The sequence below is a fragment of the Athene noctua genome, chromosome 23, assembly GCF_965140245.1.
Source record: "Athene noctua chromosome 23, bAthNoc1.hap1.1, whole genome shotgun sequence".
Taxonomy (NCBI): Eukaryota; Metazoa; Chordata; class Aves; order Strigiformes; family Strigidae; genus Athene; species Athene noctua.
Genome location: NC_134059.1, coordinates 6,365,389 through 6,392,611, shown reverse-complemented (window position 1 = coordinate 6,392,611; position 27,223 = coordinate 6,365,389). Strand labels below are relative to the sequence as shown.

Sequence of the window (27,223 nt, the reverse complement as noted above, 5' to 3'; positions counted from 1 at the left end):
GAGGATGAATTGCTGATAGACCAGATGCAGGGACAGGAGAGATCAGCTGGCAGCAGACCCCACGGCGGTCTCAAGGCTGTTTGCAGGAAAAAGGTATTATGGCATTGAGAGTTTACTATAGTCACCTGTCTGCACTTCCCTGGGGCCCAAAACACTTCCCAAAGTACAGCCCTCCAACTAGTGCCCCATCCAAATGATACAGTCAGTCGTGGAATCTTATTTCCTGATACAGCAGCCCAGAAGCATGTCCCTTGGTCTCTTAGTCAGTCTTAAGCTTAGAAATCTTTTATCTTATCTGAATTTATCTAGCATGCACTTCACAGTGCAGTGTGAGGATCCTGAGTCAACTCTAAGCAGATGAGCTTGCTCATACCAGAGGAATTCTGACAGGGTAGCCAGATGTTCCCCTCAAGGCATTCCACTTCCGTCTCAGCATAGCTGTAACCTAGAAGATAGCTATCTTCAAGAAGATGACGTTCTCTTTTGAAGGCAATATTTAGGAGAACTTTTTGATGTACATGAAGGATAAATTCCACTTAGCATTTCAAATTCAGCCACGGATCATCTTGAAACAGGAGATTGAGTGGATCTTTTTTGCCCGAGCACTTGCATGTGTAATATTAGATGTAAGTAATCTGTTGACGAGTTCAGGATTTAGGATTCGGCCCTAGAAATGGAGCCTCTTTCATAATGTTAAAGATGAAATGGTGGCTAAATTGTGGCAGGGCATGGCCGTTGGTCTGTTTGGCACCAGATTTCTGCCTCTTGGTGGCACCCAGCACAATGGGACTCGAGCCCTGAGGGAGCCCTTAGAGCATTAATGTAACAGGGATGGTGGTTATAGCACCGTTTTCCTTGCATGCAAATGAGGGTTTTTTTGAGCTGCTGTGATTAGATGATGTGTCCGGAGGCAAAAATACTGTTTATTGTGTATTACCCAATGACTTGTGCCGTAAATCAGTTTAAAGTAGTATTTAGTTTTCCAGCAGGATGAGAAAATGGTGGACAAGAGTACAAGGATATACTGACACCAATTAATATTCCAGAGGCATCCATGTTAGACAAAGTAGACTGCCAGCAACCAGCCTTTATTTTAACTTAATCTCTTGGTGATTTTAAGTACTTCCCAAAGGTTTATTTTCTTTGCTACCTGCAGAAGAACAATCTACTTTAAATGAGATTATTTCAAGGCAGCTTCCATTCACTGAATCACTTCTCATCAAGCAGTAACATGGTGTTTCTTATGTCTGGGCACCATCCCTGTTAGACTCTTGTGATCGTTGACATGCGTTCACTGTTTTCTCGTTAGTCTTATTCCGATAACACCAGGACCTCAAAAGATGAAGCATCCTCCCCCTTGAAATTAAGGTGGCCTTGCTCTAGTAATCTGCAGCTTGTTTGGTGGCTTTGCTTGCTGGAAATGAAAATCTTACACATTAAGCTCATTGAATCTCTCGCCATACTTTCTTTTTTTTTAAATCAGGCGAGTGGAACATCTAGTGATGGAACTCATGAAGATGACCAAGGTGAAAAATGCTTTTCTGATTCTTTGCCTCCCGGAGGAATCAGGTACTGTGCATTTAACCTGTCTTTTCCTCTTGCGATCAACCTCGTTTCCTATTTTGGAGAAGTTCCCTCATGGTTATCTGCAAATTCACATCTTTGAAAGCATTTATGGAAATTCTTGCTTGGAAAAGAAAGCTTTAGTGGAGAAATTTTTGGAACTAGATAAAAAAGACTTTTCTAAAGAGTGCCTTAAGTGCAGCGTTTGAGTTTCCCCTGGGATTCCTCGGAGCCACGTGATTATAACTGCAAAGAAACTGCATTGCCCTACAGAATCTGCCAGGCCGTCCCGCACCACCTGCCCCTCCCTGCATCCCAGCAAACCAACGCTTGCGTGGTTGTGCGGAGTCATAACAGCGCTTTCTGATGCTCAGGAAACCTGGTTTCCTATAAAGGTGTTGTCTGCCTGCTGAGATACCGTTTCAATAAACCTGTTTCAAGAGCATGTTAAAGTGAGATACCGACGAGTGGGCACGGGGGAAGAGGCCCACTTCCTTTAATGGATGAACTTCAGGTAGGTTACAGTGGCCTTTTTACAATTTCCTGCATAGATACTGAAAGCAGAGTAGTCTCCACAGACTCCTTGGAGTCTCTTTCAGGTTTGAGCTCCTTTTTACAGCTTTGTAAAAACACACTCCGGTTCTTCGGTTTTGCACGGACACAAGAGGGAACCCTGGGAGACTGTCTCCTGCTGCTGTTAGAAAATCATGAAAGTTTGGGGTTTGTTTTCTTTCTTGCATGGGAATACACGAATCAAAAGGAGTCCTGACCTGTAGGTCTTGCTTCAGCTAGAGACTACCCAGAAAAGTGTATGTCTGGTGCTACTTTGCTGTCAGTTCTATAGCAGCATGTCCCAGAATGCCAGTTTTGTAATTCCTTGCATGTTGTATCCCAGACATCTTTCCTTTCCCTAGGCACAGGAGGTGTCTAGTATTGGGCTGAACAGCACTGGGTTATCCCTCTGTGCCAGCTGCACAAAGGTGGTGCTGGGGTTAATTGCAAAAGATTGTTGTTTTATAACCAAAAGATTTGCTTTGCAGGTTGGTTTTTTTTGTTTAATTTTTGTTTTATTCTGCCCTAATCGCAAGATTTTGTTCTCACTTAACAGTAGGTTTCTATTTCTAAAAGATGACAGATGTTACCTCTTTAAGGTCAGTGTGATTTCAGGTTACCTGAAACAATTTTTTATTTTCCCTCATAGATCCAGCAGGAAAAGGCCAAAGGAAGAGAAGAGTCAGCCACCAGCTTGGAATAATACGAAGACAGCTGAAGTGGGAAAAGAGACACTGATGCTGGAAAACGGGAACCAAGCAGAAATAGCCCAGGAAGAAGCCACTCAAAGTGTGATACCCAGGCCTGTGAGGATTGTGATGTTTGACATCTTTGTGTTTGTGATCTTTGTGCTTGTAATTAACAGGCTAATACAAATGGTCTGCTCGTAAGCCTCATCCTGGGAAGAAAATAAAAGCACTGTCCCGATGACATAAGCAGTGTGTAGTGGTGACTACGAAACTGAAGAATGCACATTTTTTCTCCCTGCTGCTTGTGAACAAGCTCTTCAGGCAGTGAATTAAAAGGCTAGTAGGAGGGTGAAAACAGCCTGTGAGTTGTCTCTGCCTGGCGTTCACTGTATACAGTAGCTCCTAACTCTTGGAAATGGGACTTGCTATGCTGTTTCTCCTTTGCTGAAGCCAAATTCGCACATTTTGTGCCCCAGCTAGAGAGTTTATTTGCTCGGAGGCGTTGGAGTTCTGCATGGCTTGTTTTTTTTCTAAGCTGTCTGTGGCTGGGATTACTGCACTGTTGAGAATTTACAGCTTCTCTGCGCTCTGGTTATCTTTTATTTTGAGAAACACCAGACATAAATTGAAGGAACAAATTGCTTGCCTATCTGGCAAGACGAGTAATGGGTCTAGCATAATACAAGCAACGACAGATCAAGGGAGGAGTTACTATATCTTAACCACTTGTGGAAAAATGTTCTTGCCTCTTCAAGTCTATAAATGTTATTGAAAAAGGGGGGAACAGTCGAAGTGAGGATCTCCCATTGTTGGCCTGCCACTCTGCATCTGAAGAGGACCTAATTTTGTGTGCAATGTTCTCATAAATCATGCCACTTAAATTTGAATGACTTACAAGTTAAGACTGAGCCAAGGCCTTTCAGTATCTTTTCACAGGAGAAATGCAGAACTTTGAGCCTGGCATGTAATCTGAAGAAAAACACTGCAGCACCCTAAAACCGCTAAAGGAATTTGATTTAAAAACCTGCTGTTTTTTTCCTGTTGTCTGTACCAGCTTTGCCAAGAAAGAAAATAACCGTATCCTTAGATTTGACACTGTTTGGTGTAAGAGGAAAATCCTCCCTGTGGAAGTCATAACAGAGTAAGCTGGTGGTATGAGATACTGACTGGTTTCCTTAAAACTTCTAAGATATTTTGCTTCATCTCTGGGATGTGTGCACTTTGTAATCTTTACCTTATCTCTTGGAGATGGGTTTAATGTGAGATAAGAGGTTACCTTGTTTTCTAAGTAGAATAAATGTTAAATGAAAAAGGGGAGTTTGACTCCTGTAACAGTCTAAGTAAGTGGAATTAAGGTATCTGGCTTTCCACCAAGGTGTGGTGTTAGCTCTCTCTTCTCAAACGTTTCCTGCTTTTTGAAACTCATTTTCCAGTTTAGCAAGTGCGATGGAAGCTGGGATGTGCTATGTCTTTGCTTGATGTTGCATTCATAGGAAAATAATTTTTAGCTGCTCCAAATTGCTACGTAAATACCATCGCTTCCCTGTTAAGTAACTGATAGACCCTGTCAGTTCTTCTTCACACTTGGAGGCTTTGCTCTTTGCTGCTTCCATGCCCCCGCTCTGTCTAGCCATCTTGCACTTCCTCTGCAAAACCTTGTCTTGAGCGATCCAGCTGATGCGTGGTAGCTTTGATCTGGTTATTCAGGGCGGTGGAGAAGGGCTGTGCAGTCGTGCCATTCCTCCTGACTGACTTCAGAGCCTTGTTCTCATCAGGAAACAAAGTTATCGTTTATTCCTCTCATCTGAACATGAGCATGAAATGAGGTGGAATTCCTCCTCCTTAGCATCAGCTTTCTCACCTGGAGGGCACTGTGGGGTACCCGACGTGCGTTTTCCCTTTTTTGTTTTTCTGTCCTGAATTTAGTGAATTATTCTAGTCCTTGCTTTCAGTTGAGGTTGGCAAAGCATTGGCTGCAGGGACAAGGATTTTTTTTTAAATCCTCCTGGCAGTGGATAACAAAAATATTAATCTCCTGCTGTTCAGCGTGCTAGGAGGGTGTGTGCTCATGTTGGAGGATGTGCTGTTCTGATATGTTATATGAAATACGGATGTTACGGCCCAACGCTGTTTTACTGGGTCTTTTCTTTGATATAAATGCTTAGAGGGCAAATGTTCCTAACCACTCACCTGAAGTAAAAAAAAAAAAAAAAAAAGGAGAATTAGACCAGGCTCCTGGGCACTTGAGGTACTGCAGCTTAAGCCACACTTGGAAAAGAAAGTAGCACAGGAGGTAGACTTGCTGGGCTTGTTGAAAATGTCAATTATCCCTGGTTTCCTCCCAGCCTGTTTCTGCCTGACCTTCTTCAAGAAAATTGTACTGAGCTGTAAGTCTTGTTAATATTGGATTTGGATTAAAAATGTGTTCCCCTCTCAACTCAAAATGGGAGAGGAACAGCTTCCTCCACCCTCAGAGAAGTTCAGTTGGTGCCAAGACTCCTCTAGCTCAGTGGAAATGAATAAAGCAGAGTAGTGATCTTGCCAGAATGGAGTAGGAACCAATCCTCCTGCCCTGGGGAGCGAGCTTAGCACATATTGTGCTTGTTCACTTTATTGAACTGATCATCAAAACAAATAAACACCATGGCAGTATTGTCTGCACCGGGAGAAGGCAAGCTGTGCCCCGTTCCATCCCACCCTGTGCCCCTGCTCCCAGTTAGCTGCAGTCCCAGCCACTGGAAATTATGAAGGGAGCAGCTACTTTTTGGGGGATTATCTTTCACAGAATCACAGAATCTTTAACGTATATGGTAACTAAACTTGTTTTCTTTGCTGACAGCAGTAGCTAAGATGCAAGGCAAGAAAATAAAGATGAAGTGCTGCTCAATTCTTGCCTGCTGTGTACGAAAGGGGACATCAAGAGCTGCACTGGGACTGCTGGTGATGAGTCACGGGTCACCACGACACAGAGGGACACTTCCAAATACAGCCATTTTTTCTCAGTAAGTAAAACCCTCCACGGATAATGTACTTCACCGTCTAGAAAACAGATCCATTAGTTCAATTGGAAAAACAGATTTCGAAAGGATTCTTGCCCTCTTCTAGCTGGGTGCTCCTGTTTCCTACAGCGCATCGTGTGAGAGCAGTTCTTCCTGCTGCCTTTGGCTCTGTTTGCTGTTGGAAGACACACAGGAGAGGACAGTGGTGCCTCCCCAGAGCTTAGACTTGGTTTAGTTTTACTTGGCAACTGTGAGTTATGGATCCACTTTATTTTGGCAGAGGTAATGAACAATTATTAACTGTTCCGCTCTAAAGCTAGCGTGGAGGCAAGGCATTATGTTAGGTGATTGGGTTGATTTGGTTTTTTTTGATGTGACATTACTTTACGCTTACAGCATACTGTGATTTAAGAGGTTAGGATAAGATTTGCAGCAGTGGACCTCACAGGGCACTCAGCCCTGCTATGTCTGCAGTTTTCACTGCTTTTCCAATGGCTGGAAGCAAAATATCACCATCAGCACTGGCCCTGCTTAATGCCAGGGATCACAGATGTTTGCTCTTGAGCCCGAAGCGCACAAGATCAATTCATTCGGCAAACAAATCTAGCTCAGCTCTCTGCAATCTCAGGTAGGTCTTGCTCTATCTGGGAATTTAGAGAATGAAAAGAAGATGCCAGTTCCCTGGACTGCTGAAGGCCTCCCCCCCTCCTTGGGAAGCAACTTTGCATTAGGCTGTTGTGGGAATGAACTGGCTGCCTCTCACTGAAATTGCTGGTAATGGGAAATTCAGATGTTACAGTAGGCATAACCATAAAAGCTTTAATAAAATGCTAGTGCCTGAGAGCACTGATAGGCTTCTCTTTTAAATCTGTTTGACAGGATTGCGAGTCCTTACCATGAAGGCAAGGCACGCTCATGGGCCACGGGCAGGTAGGGACTTCAGCAGTAGGTTGGTAAACTTGGCAGAGGTGGCTTGTGTCCCAGTGGGGATGGCTCTGTCTCTTAACCCAGTTCCAGTTGTTGCTGCTTAGGATCAAATCTGCGTGTGGCATCATCTGCTTGAGGAGAGATGAGGATACTTAAAGCCGAGCAAGACGATCTTATTCTTAAAGGAGGGACTTAAATGGTTTGGTCTGGAATTTCCTTTTTATCCAGGATGGAGAAAGCCCACACATATTTCCATTCTTCCCCATAAAAGAAAACTCCAGGAGAGTGGCATTTACAGAGCATGTCACTCAGGAGGATCTGTGACCTCCACAGGCAGCATTTCTAGATCTAAAGGAGAAGAAGGTTTAGCACCTGTCTCAGATGTCAGCAGAGAAAATATTTTGTTCTAGTTGCTGTTCTGCAATTTTTTTTTCTTTTCTTGCCTAAACAAGTCTCACTTCTCAGTCTTTGCCCTCGGCCCCTTTTACCCTGCTTTGCTAAGTTCCCTTGGAAGCATGGCTAGGATTACTGATGAGCTGACATCCCGTTACCACCCACCTCCTCCAGCTCAACAGCTCGCCCCTGCCCTGCATCTCGGGCGACCCAGGGCCTCTCGCACCTTCTCTGCCACGCAGAGCCCCCGCGGATGGCTGCCAGGTTGCTATCGAAGTTGTCTCCCCCATGTCTCTAATTTTATGTGCTGCAGCCTTCTCCACTAGAGACCTGTCAGCAAGGCTCTGTGCTTGGCAGAAATAGCTCTGGGAGAGTAATGACAGCAAAATGGATGCTAAATAGGGAAGAGCAGAAGTGCTGGAGCAGTGAGGTCAACTATAATCAACTTTTCCTGTAACACATCTCAGAGCCACCCCAGGATGGGCAGCAGCTGGGGCTGGGAGATGTCTGGAAAGTGGAAGGAACAGAAGACAAGCCTCGGTGAGGTGGGTGAGACAATCTCATCTTCCTTCTGCATCTGCCTTAATCTTCCTGGAGATGGTTTTTCTCTGCCGTTGCAGCCGTCAGGGCAGCTTCGTCTACTCATCACTTCCCTCAGCTTTACTGGCCTTCAGCTACGTGCAGCCACACTTACACTCTCACAGGCACAGAAGCAATTTTTCAGCCAATCTTTAAGGAGCAGGGGAACATAAAAGGGGGAGACACTGGTCAGAGGTGCTTGCCAAGCAGTCACAGCCCATCCGAGTTGGAAATTAATTACTGCGGATGGACACATGGAGGGTTTTGGTGACATGTCACAAAAGCCTCGTGTGACAGAGCCAAGAATAGAGCTTCTTAATCCAGGGAGAATTGGGTAAAAGTACATTGTTACAGATTAGTATGTTTGCCCGTGACTTTAGCTTTGGGGATCAGCAAAACAAAGAGAAAAATTCTGAGAAATGGAAGTGTTTCATTATGGCAACCTTTGAAACAAAACATCTTGACTTCTGAAAGCATTTCATTTCCAAACTGGTCTTTTTCTTTTTAAGCACAAAATGCTTCAACGTTTAACCCCCAAAGGAAAGAAAACCAATGTTCTCTGCAGTTTAAGTGAAAAAAATTGGTGCAGATTAGGAGTTAATTCACTAAAATCTATTAAAATATTATTTCTTTTATAGAAAATCAGAACTATACACTGATGGGAGGTTGGTTTTTTTTTTACCCACATCCCCTTTTCAAATCCGTTCTTTACACAGTCTGCTTTTGTCTCTTATCACTGCCTGGTCCATGAATGATTAACCCTCGCTTCCTTTGAAGACTAGAGAACAAAACACTGCTGTTCGAAGTCCCTTTTCTTGCTCAGGCATTCAGCTCATTCTCAGAGCTAGACATGGTCTGCGGAAAACCCAAGGCACTTTGTACCCCGGGCTGGATGACATTGACTCTTATTGGGCCACTCGGGAAGGCAGATGTGCTCTTCCATTATAACAGACACTCTCTTAGAGAACACAGAAGAGATGCAACTTGTGATACCAGCAAACCACTGCTTTATTTCAGTGGTTTATTATTCTGGTACCCATGCTTGGAGATCAGCTCTTCCCAGCCCTGCTATGTCTCGCATAAACCCTCTTCCTGGGAGCAAACAGCTCTTTTTCCAGTTGTATATAAACATGGATTTATGTTTTGTTTTTATAAGAAGCATGCAAAGCCAGATGCATCCATAGCCTAACTAGTTAGACAGCTTAAAGCTCTTTCATGCTGATGAAATTCTGCTAACTGTAGCTCATTTCGAACGTTACTTTGTGTGCGGGTTTGGGTTTTTTGGTGGTTGTTGTTGTTGTTGTTTTTTCCCAGCGACTGTCTTTTCAAAGCGCCTGTCTGTCCTGAAATGATGTCTCTCTGTGTTTGTCAGATGGGCAGACACAGCTGGTGGACTTCTCCCCGTGGGTTAAATATTCTGATTGAGAGATCCTGAAGCTCTTGGCTCCTGTCTCCGCGTATTAAGGTGACTATCTGCGCTGTAACCAGCTCAGGGCCCTGCAGGAGGGAGAATTAATTAATTAACTAGTTAATTAACTGTCAGGTTGCCAGATATCTGGAAGAAATGACAGGGGAGGACTGAATGCTGTCTCTAGTCCCCCTGCGTTGCTCTCCGCTGCTTGTGCCGTGGTCTCCCATGGTCAGCAGTGCTGAGGGGGGGCCGTGTGCTCCCACTGCTGCTGGCACAGGGATGCAGGTCTCGGTCCTCTTGCAGGTTTTCCCCCTTTATCTACAAGATCCCGATCTCTTCTAAAAGGAAAGCCTTTTACTGGGCTTCTGGGGATGCTTTTTGCTGCTTTTTCCCTGTTTTCTTACCTCCTGACCCGCTAACTGCAGTTCAGCATGCCTTTCCCAAATACTTAGGAGGAATGATCTGGCCAGAAGTGCTTGTTGGGTTGAGGTGGCTCAGCCTGAAGCGATGCAGGTGAGAAGGAGGAAAATAAAATGTTACTGTTTGGCTTATTTGTGTAATTTGCAGGAATTCCTGCAACTCTCCTGCTGTTCCCATGGAAACAGATGTTGAATTGCAGGAAACTGCTACAGGTTTTCAGGACTTTTTTTTTTCCCCCCCCCTTTAACAGTAATACCTATTTCATCATTTCCAATCAGTCTGGAAAAGTTCTTCTCCTTTTCAAGGCACAAATCTGGAATGTCCCTGAGCTGCCTTTGTCTTCAAGTTCTTCAAGGTATCCTGAGAGGTTGTCTTGGCGGCGAGCAAGATGCTGCCAGGAAAAGATGCCATCAGGAGGCGGGTTGGCTCTGCTGCTCTCACGCCGTTAGCTGCCTGGCGATGGGGGGCTTGTTTCTGTAGCCATCGGTGGGTAGCAGAGCACGTCCCTCCCTCCTTCCCAGCACAAACCCTGTGCCATGGGAAGGGCTTGCTGGCCACCGGGCCATAGTGCTGTGCAGTTTTCACTGTTCAAAAAGCATCTGCTAAGGGAAGCCAACGCCTGCCTTTGTATGAGGGCTTGGGTCTCTGTAGTGCATTGCGTAAGCTCCCTCTTTCCGAGACAGACAGTTATTTTCCAGCCTGTCGGGTCTGACTCATCCACCAGGCAAGTCAGCAGCCAGGGACTGAACACCTGGGGCTTTATGGCCAAGCTGCTGTACCTGTCTCCGTGCTTTCATCCAATTTAAACTCGCCCTCTTCCCCTGCCTTCATCTCTCATTTCTCTTGTCTTTTGCGGGTGTTGACACGGTGCAGACTGTTTGTCGTGGGAAGGTAGGGCTGCGTGCATTGATCTAAGCAACGATGCTGGACAGTGAAAGGTCATCAAGGGGTTTTGCTCGTGGGTTTTTTTTCGAGTTTATTTTGTTTCTGAGTGAATCAAATGCTTACGAAGATGAAAGAGTATCTATTTTAATAAGCTATTGGCATCGGATATGTAGAACTATGAGGATAAAGATTATCAAGGCTTCCTGGCAGAGCTTTACCAGGGCCCTGGTCTGTGTCACACCATCTCCACTCCCTATTTTATCACAATCCATCACGTTTCTTCTGCCAGCCAGAGGCCCTGGCTTTGCTGAGAACCCCACTCACCACGTGCTGTACACCCAGCATGGGGGAACCCAACCACGGCCACAAAACAACAGGTGAAACAGGCAGATAAAAAGCAGGAAGGAAAATGAAAAGGAGGTGAAGGGCTCGAGATCAAACAGCAACGTAAAAAACCCAAACCCAACCAACCAAAAAAACCCCACCAAAAATAATCTACACCAACCAACCAAAAGCCCACCTGGGGCCAAACCCAGTGTCCTGAGCCAAGGTCCTGTTTGGGCCCCAGCCCACAAGGCAGGAGCTCCAAAATGGTTTGAAACCCCAACCTGCTGTTGTGTGTCGGTGGGTTTTGTAAACCACAGTTTATCACCAGTTTTAAAATGGAAACGGCTGTGTAATACGCTTGCGAGGGCCAACTGCAATCTGTCACAGCCCCTTCTCCATCAGCAGCCATCGAGGTTGCCCATTGCCAGGCAGCTTTGAGCTGGTGCCCAGCACGGGAGCCCCGTGGTTTAATGTGGGGACGGAGAGGAGCTGCCAACCCTGTGGCTTGAGCACCAGCTCATCTCACCAGCCGGCCCTTGGCTGTGTCCTGGGGCCTCCCCTTTCTTGTCCTGTACCTCCCTACCCCCATGAAACAGCTTTCTGCAGTCAGCTCTTCCGTGATTTGAAAAAACCTTTTGTGATATTTTTTTTTTTTTTTTTTACCTCCCAGGTTGTAAGCAGGGAGCTTGTGAGCTTGCTGGAAACTTTCCTTCAGAGCTGCCTGGACTCATCTGTAAACAGACTGGTAAATAATAATAACTTACAAATACTAAGTGTCCAATAATGCTAGACTGCTAATAGTCCCCCTGTTAAAATCCAGTTTAGTGGGGTCTTTTAAAATTTCTTAAGAGGTGAATGCCTTTGTAATGAACATCTTAATGTTAGATTGGCCCTGTGCTTGAGGTTTTTATTTAAATGCAAATTGAATCCTCCCACTGGAAAGCTAACGTAAGATTAAAATAGCTGGTAGGGGATGAGAATTTGCTTTATGTAGAGCCATTTGACTCAACTTCTTGTTGATTTCCTCATTTTTCTTATTTTATGGCTTAGAGCTGCTTTAAAATAGCTTATGCTGGTTGAGATAGAAAACTATCAGCAAGAATAAACCTTGTCTGGATCACTACAGGGCTGAACTTGGGGCCAACACTGAGAGGCTTTTGCAAGACAGGGTTTAGCTTAAAACCACCTCTGGAGACTGTCACTGGTCCGAGCTGTGGGGAAGTGGCCACTGGAGGAGCAAGTCCCTCTGACATGAAAACGTGAGACTCTTCCAGCTCTGGGAGTCGCAGGTTCTAAGGCTGTCGAGTGCTTGAGCACCTGATGCTGATGCTCAGGTACTGGCAGTGCCCCAAGTCATTCGTGCTCCCAGCTCTGCGTCAGTGGGGAAAACTCTGTGAGCACAACGCTGAAAGGTGTAGAAATCCCTGGGGGTGTCAGGGACTTCCAGAGCTCAAGGGGTTCCTGAAGGATTAGAAACATCTGCTGGGCTGAACTGCAAATGCATCTCTGGGGAGGAGCTTTGAAGCTCAATGGAAGATGCATCGGGAGGACCTTTCTCTTGGCTTTTGGGTAGAAATGGGTTTTCCACATTTATTCTGCGGTGCTTTTTAGAAGAGTAGAGAAGCAGGTCAGGGAAGCGAAAGCCTGGGATGACGGGCAGGCTGGGAAAGGGGAGCCCGAAGCGCCCCACATCCTACTGCAGCCTCGGAGCAGGGCGAGCTCTTTACGGGCCGCCTGAGGCCAGGCTTGGTGAGCAGCTCTGGGGTTGCTGCTGCCTTGAACTACCCCTCCTGTGCCCTTGTTTTCCCCACGGTGGCTGCCTGGGGGGGTCCATGTCCATCAGATGCTCGTGCTGGTGCTGGGCTCTTCGTGGCTGGTCATCAGGGTGGGGTCCACCAGCTCCCAGCCAGGACTGGGACCCAGCCTGGGGCTGACCCCCTGCCCTTCCCGGAGCGGGTCCCGCCACAGCAGCACGTTTGGGTCTTTTCCTCCTCTCGGAGGCAGCTCCTACTCCCCTATTTTTGTCTGTCTAGCTCCCTTCCCTAGGAGTTCTGTTTTTGCAGGCGGGGAGGGCGGCGGGGGGAGAGCCACCGTTACAGAACATCCTGTGCAAGCGTGGGGAGCCATAAAAGGCTTAAGTATGGGTCTGGTAATGCAGTGTGTACACACACACACACGCACGCACTCCCCCAGCTGCCGGCACTGAGGAAAAGACCAGATGGGGAAACACTCTCCCTCTTTAATTGTCTTACATCTCCGGGAGGGTGAAGATTAAGGCCGCTGGATTTATGCTGAATTTTTTTTTTTTTTTTTTTTTTTTTTCCTTGCATCCCACCCACGCAGCCCTCCCAGCCCCGGCTGCTCCCGTCGCCGCTCCCGTCCCCCTCACCAGCGCTTGCGGGGTGCAGGGAGGGACGGGAGGGTGCAGGAGGGAGCCGGGGAGGAAGGGAGATGCTCTGCGGGTGCTGAGGATTTGGGTGTTGAAGTTGAAAAGCGTTTCTAGCAGAGAGCCATGCTCCGCCTGGACTCCGCGCGGCTTCCCGGGAGCTGTGAGTACCTCCGCGCCTGCCGAGCTCTCCTGGTAGGAGGGAGGGAGCTTCTCGTTGGAGGTCAGCGGGTTACTGGGGGTGGGAGGGGGGGGGATGCTTTGGAGCAGGACAGCTTTCTCCCAGCGTCAGGCCAGACTTTTAATGAGTGACAGGAAACAAAGCTTTGAGTTTGTGTTTCCTTCACAAAAAGTGGGTTAAGGAGGATGTTTTTCCCTCCCCTCCTTTTTTTTTTTCTTTTTTCCTCTCCCCCCTCCCAGTAGTCCCCAAATTCCATATTTTCAGCCTCTTGACCAGGCCCTGGCAGCTCAGGCCTGCGGCAGCAGTGGGTGTGTGCCATGAGCTACCCCCAGCTGAGATCTGACCCAAGCTCTTTACATTCCCCCCAGAGGGATGCAGCCTAAATACAGAGTACCAGGAGCTTTATAAACATAACCACTGAGACTGCAGGGCTCGGAAAAAACCTTCTGTATTTGACCCGTGCAAAAGAAGCAGTTTGTGCAGAAAGCAGAGGCAGCTTTTGGGGGCAAGGGGAGGGAGATGCAGGATGCTGCTGGGAGTTGGACCAGGGCAGCGGTACCCTTTGGTCTCGCAGGTGGGTTATCTTTTTCTTTTGATGAAATTGTAACTCTCTCTGAGACAAACTGTGATGCGAATAAATCTTACTTTATTCTGCTGATTCTTCAGCCCACCCAGGAAAAAAAAGGATGGTCTGGGCTCTTTCCCTGCGCTAATAACTGCCAAAAAATGAAACCTCTTTTCTCCCTGTCCCGTCACCTGCTAAAGCTCCTGGCATCCTTCTGATGCCTGACTGCTCTGCTGTTAGCTGTGGAATATTTCCTTCCACGACCTCTCTGCCTTCCTCTTATTAGCAACCTCAGGAAATTGCATTTGGCATGATGAGGCTGGAAATGATCTCAAGGGACTGGTAATGGGGGAAGGGGTGAAGCTGGGGAGGAGGTCAGACCGGTCACAGCCTGCTGTCTTCACGTTCAAACTGCACCTACGTATGTCTGCAAAGAGATGCTCGGGAGCAGAAGGAATGAAACGAGCTGCTTGTGAGTGCTGCTGCTTTTTCTTTACTTGGTACAATTAATTCTCTTATAATTGTGAAGCTTTGTCCTTATAACCAAACAATCTCTTTTGCCAGATGGGTAATTTGCAGAGAAAGGCAGGGAACTAGTGGATTTTTTTGTTGTTATTTTTTCTGGGTAGCTGTTACTATGGCAAGGAAACTTGATTCAGTGTGACAAGAGGTCAGAAATACCAGACTGAAAATGTCGTGCATGTTCTGTTTAAAGCCTCAGCTGCCAGGGTTTGAGCGAGGGAGAAGTAAAGGCACCAGAGTCCCCAATTTTTAAAGGCTTTTTAAAATCTTCCTCTGCTTAAAAGTTGGTTTTACTTGATAACCTAGACTTGGCATTACAGGACCTGTGGGCTCGGACCATGTAATTCTGAGTGTGACCAAGAAATGAGAGTTTGGGACGGGAGCTCAGACTTCTCCAGTGCTGGGGATGTTACAAAGGTGCCAGACTTTTCCAGAGACCTTGATCCCCACTAAAACCTCAAATACGCAGTGAGCATTTGAAGAGATCCCTGTCTGTGGGGGTGCTGAGCTCTCTGGACTGTTGTACAAAGGGGTTTTGGGGTGCTGGGCTCTGAAAATCTGGTCATTGGCTGACAGAGAAGTGACCCTTCTCCCTGTAGGAGACAGGATTTATGGCTGCTATCTGGGTGCTGAGCAGGGGGAAATGTGGATTTAGAGCTTCCTGGAAAAATCGGCCCCTGTGAACATTGTTTCTTGTTGGCTGTGTCTTTGCTGAAATAAGGATGCTTTTTTTTTCTTTTTTTTTTTTTTTTTTCCTACAGCAAAGGTTGGTACCTGAGCCCACAGTGACAGGGCCTCTTCATGCTGTGCTAATGTTTATCTGACAGTGCAAAGGCTGGTTACACCATCACATTTACATGCTTCTAGGAGGAAAAGCAGCTTACTTCAATAACGGTGATTAATGGGGAGGTTTAGGTGCTACTCCCACATCTGAAACTTTTTCAATATGTTATTTGAGATGTGGTGTATCCTGCTAACTTAGAGCGTAGGTGAAAACAGCATAAAGAAAATTATCACCATGCTTACCCTCCTTTCTCATCACTTGCTGGTTTTTGTTTTGACAAAAATCCCTGATTCTAGCCAATATGGGAATGTTTCTGTGATATCAAGTGGCTCCAGTTGATACCTTTGGGTTTTTGAGGAGGGACAGGTGGCGGGGTCCCAGCTGACCCAGGAGCAAGTGGCTTCACTGGGTGGGTGACCTGAGCACCCAGCCCTGGGGAGAGCAGGTATGAAGGTCCTGGGGTGCCCGTCTGTGTGAGGTGTGCCAGGGCCTTGTGCACAGCACCCGGACCTGGCACCTCTCCCCTTCCCCGTCTCTGCTCCTCGGAGCAGCTGGGCAGCGTTGGGTGGTCGGGGGGAGCTCTGGGAGCAGAAGGGCCGAGCCGCAGGGGACTGACACTTCCCAGAGGCTGGTCCCTTCCCCAAACTGTGCGTTGGGCCCTGTGCCTGGAGCAGCACGGGGAAAGCACCCGGGTGTTGCTGTAATCTGGAATCGCACTGGGAAGAGAGTCAGGAGCAGGCAGGGGAGAGCTGGGCTGTGCCTGAAAACCCTCCTTGGCAGCGGGTGAAATTCCTGGGGATCTCCTCTCTGTGTCCCCCCTCCTGGACTTGAACCATGACCGTTCCGTGGGACAGAAATGGGTTCCCTGCACTGAATCACCTCCTTTTAGCTGTCTTCATCGAGTCTGTGCTGTGTCATCTCTCCCTGCTCTTTATTTAATAGAGTGCAGGCAGCCAAGACAGAGCTGAAACGAAGCAGCTTCACTCCTGCCTGCTGATGAGGAGCAGGAGCTGTGATTTCATCTCGGTGTTTTTGTGTGCTATTTCCAGCATATTGTTGCCCCTGTTCCTGCCTCTCCTGTGACGCCCGTCCCCAGAGCAGTGGGAATTGTTCCTGCTCTGGCTGGTGATGCTGGCTGGATGTCAGGCTGTTTCCAGCTCAGCTTTGCAGCCTCTCTTCTCGTGTTGGCTGGCAGACGGCAGGACTGCCCCGTGCTTATCTGGCGTGACATTTAGGTGAGTACAAGAGCTTTTTCTCTGAAGGCAGTGGTTTCTCTAATAGGCTTCTCTGTCAGGCTGGTGGCTGTCTGCATCTCTGTTTTAACCTGTTCCTGGTGACAGCAAGGAGCATGTGGGTGGCTGGCAGTTGGCAGATGATACAGGGACAGTGATGTCCTGGGAGCACAGCTCCTGGTGAGGCTGTGACAGGCGTCCTGGGTCTGACCTGTCCCCAGATCTGGTGATGGAAATCTGGGGTTGTGCTACTGAAGCCCACGAAGCTGAGGGCCGGCTGGATATGGCTCAAGTGAACTTGTGAGAATGCCAGGAAGAAGCGTGGTGGTCTCCTGGATCTTTGTGGTGACCCTGTAATGAGGGTTTGAGCGGGTGATGTGCTGTGAGGCACAGCAGTGATCCGCTGCTTGGGCTGCAGATGTGCTGGAGGCTTTTCAGGGCAAACTGGACAAACATGGTACAGGATCAGTTCGTAGGGAGTTGTATCTGCCTTTGGCTGGGTGAGGATTGGGGGTCTCTTTCTGTTTCTAGCCCTGAGTTTCTCACTGGAGGGAGTGTGTTTATGAATAAGTGAGGCTGGGAGGTGTACAGTGATGTCTTGGGGCTGTATGTCCTCAGCCTGAGCATTAAAAATAGAAGATTTGGGAATATCTCCATGGCTTTTCATTGAATCTTCTGGGACCTTTTTACGTTTCCTTCTATTTGGAGAGGTGTCTGTAGGGCCCCATTTCACTCCGTGCTCATGCAGGGGCGTTGCAATGCAATATTTAGGGTAGTGCATGAGCTGAAAGAGTGCCCTGATGTCTGGAGGGTGGAGATTTGTGCTCCAGCTGGGCCATGTGCTGGCCCTCTGCATCTGAGGGGACTTCAAACCCAGAGCAGCAAAACTTCTAAATCTGGAGAGAGGCGAGACAGGAAGGAAAGCGAAAGCAGCCACACGCAGCAGCACCAAGATCTCTCTCCCCTGTCCAGCCCATCTATCACTTTAATACCTGCCAGCGTATCTCTCTTATAAATCACAGATCATTGCAGGTAATAAATGCCACTAAACCAGGAGCTCTCTAAAATGAACCTGGTGTAACCTGCGGGGTGAGGGATGGCCTCTCCTTGGAGGGAGCATCTGGGTGTTACAGCACAGGGAGCTCAGCCCTGTGCACCCTGAGGTGACTGTCCCCATCCTGGTGGGTGCTGTGGGGCTCTCCCTGCCCAGCCGTGCTCCACAGCCACTTGGCAAATACCCTGGGGGGGTGGGGGATGTGGGTGCTGTGATGCTTGCTGAGCTCTTAAAGCAGGAGTTTCTGTCCTGCAAGGGTAAGGGCTGGGCCCTGGAGTGGGCTCGGCACCATGCCTGCCATCTCCTCTGATAGAAAAGCAATTACCATTCATTTTGATTTTAATGTGGCCATTTAAGAAAAAAAAAATGTTAATGCTTCCAATTTGTTTGGTATAATTAAGTGATAATTCCCTCTGCCTGGGAGGAGAACATGGCTGCAGGAGGGGGTGTTTGGTCAGCACATTTTGACAGCTCCTGCTCCTACGGCGCTGGCATTGCTTTCTAGTGAGATTCAGGTGATGCTGGAGAGATGGAGACAAAGCGTTTGGGTACGGGGTTTCAGACTGACCTTGATTTTTCTCTAAAGAGCATGGAAGGGAAGCATAACACATTATTTGTATGCCAAGGCAGCTGAATCCAGGCAGAGCTTTGCATTACTGCTGCTAAGGGTGGTGGCTCTCTGGATCTGCTGGTTCCCTCTGTCTGGGGCCACAACTGGGCTGAATTTGCAGGTCTCTGCTCTGCCTGTTGGCATGAAGGGACCTGCCCAGCATTCCACAGAAACACTCAGCCCTCTCCAAGTGCTTTGAATAGCACTCTGTGTGCTGGCATGTCAAAAAAGAATTTTTTGGGCAATTTTAGACAATTATGCTTGAGCTGTGGGTAGCCTTAATGACAGCAGAGAAACTGGCACTGGCCGTGAGATTCTGCTTCTGTCACACATTTGAGTGAGGCTGATTGTGTCTCGTCCCAGGACTGTACTTTATAGCTGAAGAAATTGAGGGAGAGGGCAGGAAAATGACTTCTCGGAGGTCAGGATGCAAATCTGTCATGCTCCTGGAAATAGGAGCTGGCTCTGCTTTTCTAATTTGCTGGCCCGTGCTGAATTTGGCCATGATAATACGTGAAGATTCACCTGGAAAGAAAATAAATTATTCATGAGAGTGATAGTCCAGGGCTGCTTAAACTGCCAAGGCAAAAATCCCTGAACTGATCCAGTTGCGGGAGGTGATGTGCATCAGATGACAAGGGATTGAAGGGAGGGGAGAGCAGCAGCTGGTGATCTAGTCTGTTGTTTGCCCTTTTCTCCTCAGCTGTTGGGAAGATGGAGAGCGTGGCTTGACTTGCTGCTGCTTTTTTATTGTTGCTTTGTGTTGCTTTGTATTGTGGCCCCCCACGGTGCTGGGGATGTGCGCATGTGCCCACTGGGTCCTGCTGCTGAAGGGCTGCAGCCCAAGGAGTATTTATGGGTTTATTAATGACATTCGTTATGCAATAAACGATTAGCTGACTACTGAAATTTATTTGGGAGAATAAGTTAAAATAAACAGCCCTGCTTGGATTGATTGGTTTTCATGCCAGCTCAGACTTGTACGTGAAGTGATTTTGATGAATCTCTGTCGAGTTGTCTGAGACCCGTTCCACTGATGCTTTTCCATCACTCTCCTCTAATTCACATGCTCAGAGGAGATGTAGGAACTAACACGAACGTGGAAATTGCTCTCCCCTTCAGATGGGCCCTGCGGGCTGATCCCCAAGGCAGAGATGAGGATTTTGTGGGGATGCTGCCTTGTACCTCTCTGAGATAACAGCAGATGCCCTGGCTGTGGTCCGAGGGCCACTTCTGTCTCCCTGTTTACCCGATGAGCACAACAGGCATGAATTTATAACAAATAATCTGCTACACGTGTGCTACACGCGGGATGAGTCTGGGGTACAGTAGGAACAGCCTGTGTGCCTCTGCCCTGCGTGCAGCCCGGTGCACCCCGGGGTTTCTCTGCTTCCAGGGGGATCACGCTGTGGTCCCCAGAAAGCATCCGGATACCCACTCGGATCATCCGAAGTGACGGGTGATGAAAGGCGGCTGTAGGTGGCTGTTGCTAAGCTACAGGCTCTGTCTGCTCGGGCTGTCAGAGGGCTGGGGGAGCTGAAGGGCTGTGGTCAGACCTGGGGTGTCAGTGCTGTGACAGGGCGAGGCATTGGGGTGTGGGGTGGAGATGACCAGATCCTGTTCCTGGGTCAGGGAGTTTTGCAGAGCCCACTTGCTTACTCTCTGCTCCAGAGGAAACAAGGCTGAGAAGGGAGTCTGTCCCCTAAGAAACCCAGGGGCCAGACCAGTTGGTTGCTTTGTGCTTGGGTATCTTAAGTAGGAGAGAGAAATTTGGCTCTTCGCATCCCACCCCACCTCCACGCTGCTGGATTGGAAGAAAAAATAACCCCAGGCAGATGTGCTGAGGCGCTGGCTGGGGGGTGGGTGTCGGCCAGGAGGCAGAGAAGTGGCTCCAGGAGCTTTCAGAGGATGGCACACAGGAAAGCAGAGCCAGGCAGCCCTGCCCTGCTGCCAGGGAAGCTCTTCTCAAGGGCTCAGGAGTCTGCGCATGGGGAGAAGAGGGAAGGACGCTCCCCCAGACCAGCGCAGGGCTCAGCCAGCAGTATCCTGCCTTGGGGGTTTTTGGCAACTGCTCACTCTACTCTACAGCCCTGTCTCCAAATGTTTGTGCAGGCAGAATGTGCTGGGAGAGGCTGCTGTGTCTGCGAGGGTAACGATAAATCTTACTTTAAGGGCAATTGTCAAACAGCCTCAGTTACACAATGGAGGCAGAGATGCTCAGTGCAAAATGCATCTTATTCCACGCTGGGCAAGTGAACAAGCCGCTGCCGTTGCTCCTTTCTGTTTGCCCTCTCTCTGTCCTCCTACACTAATTAATCTCGTCCGCATGCTTAACAGCCATTCTGAGAGAGGAGATGAGGGGAAAAAAAAAAACCAAACAAACCGTGGGTTTCCAGTGAGAGCTTGTGCCTCTCCTCCCTGGGCTGCTCTCTGGATCCCTTACAGCTCCAGCACAGCCCGTGGGTCCGGGCTGGAGGGGCAAGCGCTGGCTTTTGCCTTTCCCAGCTGAGGGCTCCGGGAGTGGGTCCTTGCCCAGGGTCTGCAGGAGGATGTACACAGGGATCGGGAGGAGTAATCAGGTCAGTAAAAGGAGGACGCAAGGAAAAGTTCCCCAGCAGGCAGGAAAACAGCCGGGGAAGTGAGCAGGCGGCTTGCAGCCTCCTCAGTTTGAATGTCGCCTGGGGGCGGGGATGCTCAGGAAACAGGATAACAAACTGACTCCAACCTCTCTTGACTTTTTTTTTTTTTTTTCCCTTTCTTTTGTTTTGTTTTAGAATCGATCTCTGCAAGAGCTTCTGAGGCAGATCTGGAGCTGCAGGATTAATGGAGATGCAATGAGAGGTACCGGTCGCTGCCGCTGTGTCTGGAGGCTGCCTGGTGTGGCTGCTCCCATCCCTGCTCTGCTCCTGCCTGCCTGCAGCTCTGCCGGGGGGGGGGATGCTGTTTGCACTTATGTTTCTCTGGTTTTTGTTTGGGTTGGGTTTTTTTGGTTGTGGGTTTTTTTTTTCCTCTGGCATGTCTTTACTCTGTTTTGCAGCGTAGCCAGCCCCCTCCTGTGGGCAGGGACCGATGCTGCCTCACCCCACCAGCCACCATGGAGCTTGCTAGTACCAAAGACTTCCAGTGGAAAACCCTCGCCCCCCTCCCGAGCTGCAGGGTCTACTCCACCTTGGTGGAAGCTGGCGGGCAGGTGTTTGCCATCGGGGGCTGCGATGACAACGGTGTCCCCATGGACTGCTTCGAGGTCTACTCCCCCGAGGCTGACCAGTGGACCTCGCTGCCCCCCATGCCCACGGCCCGGGCTGGGGTGGCCGTGGCCACCTTGGGCAAGAGGATCATGGTGATAGGAGGGGTCGGAGTGAATCAGATGCCGCTGAAGATAGTGGAGATGTACAATATAGATGAGGGCAAGTGGAAAAAGAGGAACTCGCTGAGAGAGGCAGCCATGGGCATCTCGGTGACAGCAAAAGGCAAGGAGGGTTCAACCCTTCCAGGGCAGGGAGGGTGCCTGCAGGGTGGTGAGACAGGGGGCATCAGCATCGATGCATTTAGGCACAAAAGTTTTCTGGGCAGTGGCACAGGGTTATGTGTTCTCCAAAACCTTTTCTGTGCTCCTAGAAGTTGAGCCCCGTGTATCTGTCGTAGCCTACCTGCTAAAGACAAGTGTTCTGTAGGTGGCCCAAAGCAAATAAACCTGGGGGTTGCTCTGTACTGTCAGCCCTGGAGCCATGCAGGCCATGGCTGTGGTGGTACCCAGGAGCATTTCAGACAGGTCCAAGCTCCAGGGTCTCAAATCAGACTTCTCCAGGGTTTTGTAGCAAATTCTGATCCTTGTATGCTGCAGATCCTGGAAAAAAACAGGAATGGTGCTGCTGGCTGAGTGTAGCCATGCTTGGGAGGACCCGGCTGAGCTGTGGAGCCAGAGGTGAAGGTCTTGGAGCTGCAGAATAGCTTTGGTTTGAAGAGACATCTCTGGTCCAAACCCAGAACCAGCCAGGAGAGAGTTGGCTTCATGGTCCTGGGCTCAAATCATTGTACAGGGAAGGGAAGCAGCTGGCCTTGTGGGGGGCACCTGCATAGCTCCCCTCCAGAAGCTTAACCACTGCCTTAAACAGGACTCGTTAAATGTCTGTGAGGCTCTGCCTCATCAGCCCATCTCATTTTTTTTAGTTTCTGAGTAGAGATGGGGAGCATTGATTTCCTTTAGCATGCTCTGTTGTGCTTTGAAGAGCCGGGGGCTGGGAGCCCTGTTCCCAAGCAGCGTGCCTGAGGTCAGCCAGCTTCCCACCGTGCCTGGGATTGCGAATCTAATCTCCAGGCAGCTTCTTTGAAAGCTGCTTGGTTTGTTTGCTTAAGTGGGTTTAAAAGCTACTGTCAAGGAATGTTTAAAAATAATGTTTACCGTCTTGGAGATGGTTTTTCTGTCTGACTATAAGCTTGCCTGACTGATAGAGCAGGGTCAACTTGGTGTGAGAGGCCAGGAACAGAAATAGCTGCCCAAATCCTTGCAGTGTGCTGGCTGGTCTCTGCTTTTTCAGCTGCCTTGTAGGGCTGCCCTCAAGGGCAAGGCTGCTATTGCTGCTCTCCTGAATCTTTCTGTGGAGTGAAGTGCTCGTTGAAGGAGATAATGTGGGTGCTGTGCGGGGAGGGTTTTATTTTGGAGAGCCAGGTGTGCCATTAGCCAGAGATGGATATAGCTGATGCAGATTTGGCGAGGAACAAGTAGCCTCAGTGCCTTGTCTTGGCTCCGAGCCCTTCAGTCCAGGTCGCAGAGTCACCATCCTGATCCAGACCTTGGCGGGGGGAAAAGGCAGGAGCTGAGCTGAGGAGCAGCAGCACCTGGGTGGGGGAGCAGGGCTGGGGGAAGAGCATCGGTGTTGCTGCGGGGACCGGGAGCTTGGGACATACTCAGGGACTTGTGTAGGAGTGAACAGTTCTCATCCACGTTGTATGAGGGCATGTGTGTTTTTGCAGTGGGGTTATTTCTGATGCTTCTCTATAATAATTTTGTGGGATTTTTTTTTTCTTTTTTCCTTGACCCTGTCCAGACTACAGAGTCTATGCAGCTGGTGGGATGGGATCTGACCTGCGGCCACACAACTACCTGCAGCACTATGACATGCTGAAGGACATCTGGGTGTCGCTGGCGGCCATGCCCACACCCAGGTACGCTGCCACGTCCTTCCTGCGAGGCACCAAGATCTACGTGCTGGGTAAGAAGCAGTCCTGCCTCTTCCTCCTCCTCAGGCAGCAGCTCCTTTGATCTGAGCACTGAGAAACCTCCCTGGAAGAGGCTTTTGGGAATGTTCTTCGTTCCTGCCTGCTTTCTCAGGCCTTCAGAAATACCAAGCTTGCAGCTGTAGGTTTTGAGTGGGGTTGGTGGTGGGTTTGGATTCGCAGCTCCACAGCAAGCACCCACGAGAGCCCCTGCACCCTTGTAACGCCCCAGGAGCTCGCAGCTCTCACAGCAGCTCCCTGCTGGGTGAGTGGCCTCCCCTGTCTCAGGCCCATCCCTGGCTGCTGGCAGCCGAGGGTACAGCTGCTCTTTGCTGGCTTAATTTGTGTGCTAAAAGCCCTTGGACTCAACTAGTGAGTAAAAATACTTCTATGCGTTTTATATCAGCAAAGTACCACGCAGCTTCACAAAGGGTCTGCCTTTGGCAGGGGAAGGACCTGCTGTAGCTGGGAAACGCCGGACCTTTTGCAGGGGATGATTTTTCATTAGTTTTACCTTACAGAAAGGGAAACTAAGGCAGCAAAATGTTGCTGTTAGCTTGTGGCCAAATGGCATATCAGGATCAAAACGCAGGAGTCCCGATTGCTCAAACCACCAGACAGCCCTGGCTTTCTTTGAGGGTTACCAGAAAAGACTCTTTGATCTATTTTGCAGTTTGCTTGCTGCTGGCAAACGGTTTGTGGGCCTAGTAGCGAGCACAGGCTCTGCCTTCAAAGGCACGCTGAGCATCTGAGCTGAGAATAGCTGTATTCATCTGCATCTGATGGATGGAAGAATAATACGCATCGTTGGCGGTGGTAGCAGCAGCTGCTCTGGCTCTCCTGCTCCGTCAGGAGCTCAGCAGCGAGGCCGGAGCTTGCTGGATTGCACCGGCGCTGAACTCATCTGAATTGCAAAGGCTCCCTGAGCGCTGATCCCTGCTCTGCTGTGAATTTGTCTTGATTAAACCGGTGCATACTAAACACCTTCCTGCGCCAGCGACCCGCTGCTGCTGGCGTGGAGGGAAGCGGAGGGTGTGATGCGTTGAGAAATGAAGTGTTGTCATGTCGTGGACCTGCATTTAAAAAGAGAGGGAGCGCAAGGGTGAGAAGGTACCTGGCTGGGCAGGCCCTCATCCAGGTGACTTGAGACCTGGGGACATCACATCAGCTGGCAGCTTGCTCTCAGCCCGTCCTAGGAGCTCCTGGTGCTGTTGGCTTGGTGCTACGAGCCAAGCTGACCCTTTTCTTTCTCTCTCCCCAGGTGGAAGGCAGTCCAAGTACGCTATCAATGCCTTCGAGGTCTTTGACACAGAAACCAGGTCGTGGACTAAGTTTCCCAACATCCCCAACAAAAGGGCCTTCTCCAGCTTTGTGCCCACAGAAGACAAACTCTTCAGCCTCGGGGGCCTGCGGCAGGGCCGGCTCTACCGGCAGCCCAAGTTCATGAGGACCATGGACATATTTGACATGGAGCAAGGTGGGGGCTGTCCCAGCTCTGTCCTTCCCAGAGGAGCCAGGCAGGTGGCACACAAAGGCTGTGCTCTGGGGCTTTGCTGTCCTTGCAGAGCACAGAGCTCTCATCCCAGGTCTCAGCAGACCACTGGTGCCTTGAGCCCAGCCTAGAGGAAGGCCTGCAGTCACGATTAACAAGTCAAGGCAGCAGGGGGGAAACCCATGGTCCTGAGGCAGCTGGGTTCAACAGCTCCCTCCTGAGCTGGTGATGATGAAGCTGACCCCTGTGTCATGGGGTTTTATTACCCCAAGGTGCAGCAGCAAAACTACACTCCTGCAAGCAGGCGTGAGGTCAGAGAGGCAGATGGTTTCCCAGGAGTGGGTGTTCTCCTAACGCCTGGTCTGTCCTGTCTCTCCCAGGTGGCTGGATGAAGATGGAGCGCTCCTTCTACCTGAAGAAAAGACGAGCAGATTTTGTGGCTGGCTACCTGAAAGGCAGAGTCATTGTGGCTGGGGGACTAGGTGAGGCACTGGAGGTGGTGGGAACGCTTTAAAAGCATGTGTGAGTCATGTGTTATCATCACAGAGGGGAGAGATCCTGGCCCTGGCTGGCCTGAGGGAGCAGGGAAAACACACCCTGTAAGGGGAGGGTGTCCAGAGCACAGACACCATCCCAGAGCAGACATGGGATGCTTGCCAGTGCTTCCCAGGTGACCCAGTGCCTCGATTTGTATTTCCAGGAAATCAGCCAACCGTCCTGGAGTCTGCAGAGGCCTTCCACCCCGAGAAGAACAAGTGGGAGAGCCTGCCCCCCATGCCCACCCCACGCTGCGCCTGCTCCAGCATCGTGGTCCGGAACTGCCTGCTGGCCGTCGGCGGGGTGAGCCAGGGGCTGAGCAGTGCCGTGGAGGCCCTGTGCCTCTCCGATTCCTAGCCAGCTCCTGCCTGGTGGTGGCCCCTGCCCCTCGCTGTCCCCAGCAGCAGCAGTGGTGGTGGTGGGCAGCTCCTGGCAGCGCTGAGGCTGGGGGAGCACCACCCCAGCAGCCCTGGGAGCCTGGTAGCCAAAGCCAGCCTTGCTGAGAGCCATGGCCAGCAGGAGCCTGCAGCCAGGGCTGCTGCTCTTCTTCCTCCCAGGCCGTTCCAGCCCCACGGAGGGAAGGAGCACTTTAACCAGGGGTTCTCTGTGGTCACCTTCAGAGCTCTATGGGGAAACCCAGACGAAGGAACTGCTCGCGGGGTGTGTCGTGTCTCCTGCCTGCGGGAAGGACTCTGGAGGTCAGGGCATGGGCACGTCTCTCCCTGTGGCCAGCCTGCCCCTCTACCAAAGGTGTGATGTGTCCGAAGGTGTTAGGAGTGTCCAGACAGATCACTGGTGGTTCAGGGAGAACTGTCCTGCTGTTGTCCTGTTCGAGCATCCTGGGATCTGTGTGTGCTTCCCCGCATGGATCCCCTTGGCTTGCAACAAGGGGAACTCCCAAAGGGCAGCCAGATTCAGGGGATCATTCTTTTGCCTTCGTATCAAGGCTTTGCCTGCAAACCTGTAGCATTCGACTGTCGCTTTGGCAGAAGCAGAGTGAGGGGCTGCCAATGCTCCTGGGAGGGATGAATGCCCAAGGGACTGTTTTGGCTAGAGGGAAGACCTTACTTTGGGCACAGGACTAGCACAGATACTGCCTTTGCTGGGTTTCATGTAGAGATGGCCTCAACCTACACTCTTGCAACCTAGTTTTTAGCTCCTTTAATGATCAGAGTGGTTTCTATTGGAAGGGACCTTAAAGATCATCTAGTTCCACCCCCTGCCCCGGGCAGGGCCACCTTCCACCAGCCCAAGTTGCCCAAAGCCCCGTCCAACCTGGCCTTGAACCCTTCCAGGGAGGGGGCAGCCACAGCTTCTCTGGGCAGCCTGTGCCAGGGCCTCACCTCCCTCACAGGGGAGAATTTCTTCCTTAGATCTGATCTAAATCTGCCCTCTGTCAGTTTAAACCCGTTACCCCTCATCCTGTCCCTACACCCCCCGATCTTCTATTCAGCCCGGGGACAAAGGAGCCAAACTGAGCCCTGTCTCTGGGGCTGGAACACGCTGACCCTGGGGCTGGGCAGCACCTTTGCCCCTGGCCGTTGCTTCTCTTTGGTTTTGTTCTTCCCAGGTGGTTTGGGGGAGGCTGTCCCAACCCTCAGGTTACACTTCTAGCTTGTAGCAGCTGCACCATTAAAAGTTGTCTTTGGAGAAGCCCTCGGTGAAGCCAGGTCTGTGCTCTGGGCTGCGTCGGGGTTACGATGTATGGAAACGGGGGACCCAGACTGAAAAGAGGGAGAGAGGGGGGGTGTGGGCTGGGCTCTGGCACTGCCTCAGCACTCGCTCCTTTCCGAGGGGTCCCATCCCTTTTTCAAAGATGTTTCTGGGGGGTGTCCCGGGGGTCCCCCCCGGTGCCAGCGCCGTTCCCACCGCCGCGGAGCACCGAGGACCCCGTGCGG

At 50.0% G+C, this 27,223-nt stretch overlaps 1 protein-coding gene across 13 annotated transcripts; it reads left to right on the top strand.

Annotated features, from left to right (window-relative positions):
• Positions 1-26,978, top strand: KLHDC8A (kelch domain containing 8A). Of its 13 annotated transcripts, XM_074925607.1 has the most exons (13): positions 1-93; positions 1,484-2,077; positions 2,765-3,945; positions 5,644-5,806; positions 9,075-9,167; positions 11,416-11,490; positions 16,233-16,418; positions 20,854-20,920; positions 21,117-21,549; positions 23,128-23,292; positions 24,558-24,813; positions 25,169-25,270; positions 25,489-26,978. In XM_074925607.1, the coding sequence occupies exons 9-13, from the start codon at positions 21,174-21,176 to the stop codon at positions 25,826-25,828; spliced, it is 1,239 nt and encodes a 412-aa protein (XP_074781708.1). In that variant the 5' UTR covers positions 1-93; positions 1,484-2,077; positions 2,765-3,945; positions 5,644-5,806; positions 9,075-9,167; positions 11,416-11,490; positions 16,233-16,418; positions 20,854-20,920; positions 21,117-21,173; the 3' UTR covers positions 25,829-26,978. The 13 variants fall into 13 exon arrangements, with proteins under 13 accessions (XP_074781708.1, XP_074781709.1, XP_074781698.1 ...); XM_074925608.1 differs by lacking the exon at positions 9,075-9,167; XM_074925601.1 differs by lacking the exons at positions 1-93; positions 1,484-2,077; positions 2,765-3,945; ... (1 more) ...; positions 9,075-9,167; positions 11,416-11,490 and adding exons at positions 13,089-13,294; positions 14,164-14,349; positions 15,161-15,293.
• The last annotated feature ends 245 nt before the right edge of the window (positions 26,979-27,223 follow it).